The sequence below is a fragment of the Necator americanus genome, chromosome I (assembly GCF_031761385.1).
Source record: "Necator americanus strain Aroian chromosome I, whole genome shotgun sequence".
NCBI lineage: Eukaryota > Metazoa > Nematoda > Chromadorea > Rhabditida > Ancylostomatidae > Necator > Necator americanus.
The window spans coordinates 6,424,955-6,431,988 of NC_087371.1; the positions used below are offsets into that span (position 1 = coordinate 6,424,955).

The following is a 7,034-nucleotide window of genomic DNA, read 5'->3' on the forward strand; positions in this document are numbered from 1 at the left end:
GATAGAGAACGTGACGAATCACTAAAACCAGCTATAAACATAGCTAGTTTAAACGGTCACACGAGATCGAAACCCAACATCCAATCTCGAACTAGAAATGAAACAGTGAGGACCTCACGTGAAGGTAGAATTCCCCCTGTGCATCCATTTCGTCTCCGATTCCTTAAAGGCATCACCCCACGAATCTGGAGTGGTACGGATTTTCGGTGGAGTATTCGTATACGGGGTTGTAGATTATTTGGAGGAAGGTGATTCCGTTCATTTCTTCCTAATCGCCGTAGAAAACGGCCAGGAAGATACGGCTTTAGGCGTTTTGGCGCACTATTTTCTGCAAAGAGCTCGACTGGAGCGCGCCAGCCTTGTGCACACGCTGCATCTTCCGGGTCGTTTTTTATGGCAATTAGGAAGAAATGGATGGAATCATCCTCTTCTCCATAATCTACTATCCCTTATAAGAATACTCAACCTGAAATCTGCACCACCTCAGACTCGTGGGGTGATCCCTTTAACTGATGCGATAAACCGGGTTCTTTTGCGAGCACAGTTGCAGGATGATGTTGCATCAGTGAACATCCCGAACGACAGCATCATGCGACAGTTGGTTCGTAGTAGACTGTACGGTACACAATGTGTATGGGAGTGTTATGCCTATTCGGAAAAACTGGAGATTGCACGAAGATCGGAGCAATCTACCAGATAGAATGCCTGACCTGAATGCATTGGAGAAATTGGGAGGATGCTGAGCATGCGTATCAAAGACCATTTGACTGGTGAACGGCGTGGAAACACGATGACACGATTAGGGCGCCATAAGAACGAGAAACATGGTGGAAATGAGTTTGAAATAAAATGTGCAATATCAGCCCACGAGAATGAAATATTTGCAGAGAAGCCATTGGAACCATTCTGGAGTTTCGTCAGGAATCCATCCATGAATGACAGAAATGAGTGCTTATCAATTCCGACGACTCTATGTCGTTCGTAACCCTCTGTGAACTAAAAGATTGTTCCACACGCAGTTCCTTAACACTATCCAGACATTAGTACTTAAGGATACTGCAGCGTAGAACTCATTCGCCTTGGGTGTTATTCCGTAAGGACGAAACGTCAGTCTGATAATAAAGTTTCGTTGGCATAACAAGAGAAAATAAAAATTATTATTTTTATCTAGCATCTTATTTTGCTGGTGGATCCTGGCGCAGTCCTTTTCGTGGTGGATAACACGTTAAATATATCATTTTCCTACTGTAGAAAGTGAAAGATTCTCAGTTTATGTGCACATCTGGGTTTGGACGACCAATCTACGCACGAATAGATAGGAATAGTGGTGTTGTTCACGAATATGAACGCCATTACGCTCAATTCCCCTTAGTGATCCCGGAAAATGATCGTGAAACTGCCTCGGGTGTCGCCCTGCCTCTCGGGAGATGTGCAATTTATTGCGGCAAAGGGATAAAGGATAAAGTGAACGGTGTTAACCAACCTCTATTCGCCTATGAGCTCGACTTTAGTTGAAAATTAATTAATTAATTGAGACCCCTTTGAGGTTTATGAGCGTTTATGAGCCTTAGAATTACTTGCGGAGAAAAACCAGTGAATTGTGTCAGTGTTTTTTATGGACCCAGAGGGATGACATGCTTGGCGAGCACTATTGCGGATTCGAACCTCCGCCGATCGATCATGTAACCATGGGTCTTATGCACTACGCTACACTCGTCCCAGGGTCCCAGGAGAACAGATATATTTTGGGAGAATTGAGAACAAGTACTCAAAACTATTGTCAAGCCGGTCCCTAACCATACCCATTCGCTGTAGTAAATGACGGATGACCGCAACTGGTGTGGAGATTTAGAGGAGAATCATAATTTATAAAAATATAGGAGAAAATAATGAAAAATTATATTATGATAGAACTAATTCGCAACCCGTCTGTGATTGTACAGATGGGGCAGCTTCTGCTGCCTAATTGAGCTGCATTAGTATCTATTATACTAACATGAACTAAATAAATAAAAATTAAATAATTGAACAGTTATTTATGGTTTAAAAAATAGTAAATAATAGTAATTAGATAAAATAAATTTCAGATTGGGTTCGAACTATTATTATTCGTGTCGCGGACGCTGGACGCTGTTCAACGTATGGTCCGGAACAAAACGACATGAAGCACAGTGCATTTGCGTACGCGCTTGAAACGGCGCGTTGGATTCAGCATCTGGAACCGAGGTGGGACCAACACAAACTACAGCGATGGATGGTGCCAGCAAGAGTTCCAGTACGCTCCACCGTACCACCTCGAGAGAAGCCGTGTACGCAATTGCACCGTGTTTCATGTCGTTTTGACCCCACTATGGTATGCTGGGGTCCCATCGTGTAAAAAGTGAACCGTTAAGAAGTGAGGACCATGGAAATGTGCTTCACGACGCCATCTTCAGGATTGCTAGAAGGAATTGAGAGTGAGAGAGATTGAGTATTCACTTCTTAGCAAACTACACGTACACTCGTACGTCTATTTTTTTCGTGGAAGGATCCCACTATCGCGTCCTTTAAATCCTACGCTGCCTTTAAATGCAACGACAAATTGTAGAACCGTCCTCTCCCCGACGCAACACACATTCAGCTTACGTGGATGTTTGTTTAATATTTTTATTTTTTTTAGATATTTTCTTTATTATTTATATGTTTAATTATTTCTTATTGTTATTATTTAGTTCTTTTTTTATGTACATCCTCCTCAAAGAGGAAACATCTCATATTTAGACTCGCCTGGATGCTCGTTTCCGCATGAATTCTCTTCAAGCAACTCACGAACTCGGCTATGACTTATGTTTTGCAGGTGAAATATTTTCCATCCGTCTTCAGAATGAAAAATATCCGCCTTCAATCACAGTTAGTTGATATTTACTGCTGAGGATACCCGGCAGAACATCGTTCGCGACAATAAATTGAGAGGAAAATCTGAGATACGTCACATTTCCCGTTTTTCCATCTACTTTCCCTCTCATGGAAGAAAAATTATTCGCTTGACTTCTAATTACTGACTCGTTGAGCAATTATAAGCATACGGGAGGAAACATTCGTCATTCAGCATATGTTTACTGCTTCTAATAAACACATTGGTGGAGAAAAAGCATTTTATCGTCATCAGACTCGAATTAGCGTGAGTGACGAGGCAATAAGCGTATTTTCCTCTCTGTTTTTTTTTTCGTGCTGCCTTTAACGACGACATATCACGAAACTGAGGGCTATTTTGGATCCCTGCGCCGATACATACAGTTAAGGATGCATAAAGCACGCTCATACTCTCGTAAAATTCACCCTTATTCCTATTCGCTTTTCGTGGAAGGACCCCAACAACATCCTGGACAAGTATGGTAGTGGTCGTTCGTGTGCTACCTTTAATCATAAGTATGGTTAATGGAAGTGTGCGTAGTGGTTATGAGAAATTTTTCAAATTGAGAAAAAAAAATCAGAAATTGAAAAGTTTGATTCTCGAGGATAGAACAAATAAAATCGTGGATTGGATGATGAATTCTTCGATATCCGTGGTCTTTATGTTATATCATATGTATTGATTTCTTCGGATCTCCTTTGAAAATGAAAGTCGCGAAACCAACCGGTAAATTGGTTCATCGGTGATTTATTGTAGTCTTTTTTTCTTTTTTCTTGAGATAAATGGGAATGCCACACATTTTTCAAAAATTATGATCACCCACGAAAATGAACCACATCGGTCCTGGTCCAATCCATCCATTATCCGGTCCACATAAGAACAATCCTGTCGAGTGATAAGTTTCGCCTCGTCGATAAAAGAATAAAAAGTCGTTTTTGCTTCTTTTTTTTCTTGTTGAAAAATTGAAACATGATTTTGGGCTAGTGAGGTTTCTGTTTGGCAAGCAGCTGTTATTGGACTCACCCTTAAAAAAAAAACAGGAGACTATTTAATGTTGCCTTCTCAAATTTCCATCACTTCTGGTAATTATTGCTATACATACAGGACCGAATCGATCACAAAAGTTTCATGGATCAAGTGAAAAAATTACCGTTAGATTAATTTAAAAAAAAATCACTGCACAACAGCATAGCATGGATTCATGATAGCATGGATTCAGCTGCACTATTAATTCTGTATTTGAATTTGTATCCATTTTGAAATGGATATTGATTTGGAAATTTCTCCCGGTAATAAATTGATATGATTTCTTTTTCTTTTAGGCAATTTCATTTTTTTAATCAGACTAATTCTTAAATTTTGAAGAACTCCTTGAAAATCAATCATAAAAAAAACCAGCACATGTATTTTCTGTGCTTTGGAACGAAAAACTTTCTTAGTCCCTCCAATTCAGCGACATTTCAGGATTTGCTCCCGTCCAAAACATTTCCCTGTAATGTTTGTTTGTGGAAATCGACATCGAAAGCAGCTAACGCGTTTTCGAGTCGAGTTAGTGGTCTTGGATCCCCCGGTTAGGATTTTGATTAATTCGAGAATCCGTTCTCGTCGCAGAAACATAAATGAAACTCGTAAAGCAACAAATTGCCTGGAAAAACTTCGTGCTGCGCTGCGATCGTGGACAAAAAACAAGCAAACAAACAAAAAACATTCATCAAAAGCTATGACCAAAAAGGAAATGTCTTCTGTCTGACCGCAGGTTAAGTTTCGAGAAGTTTTTTTTATAAAATTTAAGAATCATTCGGACAACAAATTAATACTCGTGGATGCCTCATATCAATTGGGACCCATCGCTGGGACCTTAATAATTTCAGGTGATGAAGAAAAAATTACAAGTAAAAATGCTGGGAAAACGAGAAATAAAAAGATATAGTACTATCGTGTTCTTCATTTTTATAAAATACCCAATATTTATTTTCCTACGAAGGTATGCGACGGAACGCATGCAATTCGTCTCCTTAGCGTTTACTTTCCTCTCTCTCTCTCTCTCTCTCTCTCTCTCTCTCTCTCTCTCTCTCTTCTCCTCCTCTACCACTTCAATTGAATGCAGCTATTCTCGAACATTCACGCATGTACCAGCGCTAAAATGTAAGTATTTACTAGAATTTTAACATAGCACTTAAGTATGTAGCGCACGGAAAAAAATTAGCGTTCAAAAGTTTGAAAAAAATTAAAATTAAAAAATTAGATTCTCGAAACTAAAATTTCTATTGTCTACAAAAATTTATATAGTTTCTATATAAAAAAAAAACATTTTCCATGAAACTCGTCGTCACTACAGTAATTTTGCTACGCAATTGCTATCTTTCTATGCTATCCTTTTTATTGTCTATAAAAGAATAATTTTTTTTTACTTTATACATACGAATCCTGTAATCCATGCCCCATAACTCATACAAATCCCTCAAAATCCATATTGTGGATGTTTGTGACGTAAGTCAGTTGCTTTCAAGGAAAAATCAATCAAGCCGACGCAAACATGAAGGGAAGAGTTGTGTTGGAGTGGATGTGTAAAAAGAGTAAACTAAATCTGATACAATCACAAATAGCGCGCAGTTAAGTTCTTTTCAAGTTATTTTAAAGGAGATCTTTCTGGATGGGAGGGTTGGAAGATTCACTTCGTGTGTACGTTTGCCAATATGCTAGAAAATTATCCAGAAAATTAGAACATACAGAAGAAAATCTATTTTTTTTCTCGCACTTCTACAATGTCTAACACATGGATTTGGTGAGGATTCATTAACTTGAGGATCATCGTGTCCGAAGGATGCAAACGGCGAGAAGAAAAAAAAACAAGGACGATTAGAAAAAAAATGCAAATAAAATTGTTTCCGAAGAAATATACGGACAAGTAGTTAAAATAGGGCAACAAGACAACAATTATATTTTTGTCACGGATAGTTTTTATGAAATATTACCTTTTTCTTTATAAAAGAAACATTGCGAACACGACATTACGTCAGAATGCGTTCGAATGCTGAATGGAGAGCGGAATATAACAAGTAAATGGGAGGGACCGGAAATGCGACTCAAAAGAGTGGGAGGAGAAAAAATTCTGATGGAATTTCCATGGACATCATCCTAGGAGTATTCTCATTTTAGTATTTCATCGCTCCGAAACAAATTTATACTGGATCGACAAGGAGACATCAAAAGTGCCGAAAAGTCTTCACTTGAAGACAGCAACTGTTCGTATTTCGTGTATGCAGGAAGAAAAATGAATTTTTCCTATTTTTTCAGCCATAGTTGTTTTCAGAATAGTGGAATTGTCAGTTCTTAAATCTAACGAAATGTGGAATAGGAAGTTCTCGAAATTCTTGGTGGCTTGCTGGAAAATGTGGATTTCTAGTCATGATTCTCTGAAGTCGCGTTCTCCGCTCCAGATCCAATTTCACATTGAAAACGGTTTTTCTACAGGTCGAAATTCAAATCAATTCAGCATTTCAATTCAGAAGATTCAAATCTACTACAGTAATCTGCAGAGTTTTCTTTTTAAGCGAGAAACTTTCGAAAATATTGAACTTTCATCTTTCAATTGTAAATGGAGCAGGGGAAAAAAAGGAAATCTGACGCTAATTATCTAACGGGTAGCGCTTGCGTCCGTTTCATCTCTAACCTTAACCTAAAAAAAGAGAAACAAAGGAAATGAAATAAGTATTTTAAATAAATTACGCATGCAAAATATGTATGGTAATACGAAATTATTACCTATAGTTATTAAAGTTCTTAAGGTTTTAATCCAGTTATTGTGGCTTCAAGAAAAATATCCAGAAATAGAAATACGAATATAAGGCATATACTCGAAAAACTCTCTTTCCGTTTAAGCAAAAGGAATTTGTAGGAGCTTTTTTTTCGCGTGACTGAAAAACGAGAAACGTTCATATTTTGCGGGTCCCGTTAGTAAATATGTTACAAAAACGGGAGAATGTGGATTTCTTTTGGGAAAAGAAACTTGGATCTTATTCTGATTCAAAGAAATTTCCGCCTTTTTTTGAATGGAAATAGATGGTTCAGGCGGAGTGTTGGAATAGATCTTAAAATTTTATTATTTTATGTTTATGTAGTGTAGAAATTTTTTCGTCAG

General features: G+C 38.1%; 1 protein-coding gene across 1 annotated transcript; it reads left to right on the forward strand.

Annotated features, from left to right (window-relative positions):
• Nucleotides 1-1,272: 1,272 nt before the first annotated feature.
• Nucleotides 1,273-1,515, forward strand: RB195_004712 (uncharacterized protein; the record flags this gene model as incomplete). Its single annotated transcript, XM_064182676.1, has 1 exon — nt 1,273-1,515. One exon carries the CDS (start codon nt 1,273-1,275, stop codon nt 1,513-1,515), a length of 243 nt encoding a protein of 80 aa, XP_064033943.1.
• Nucleotides 1,516-7,034: the final 5,519 nt, after the last annotated feature.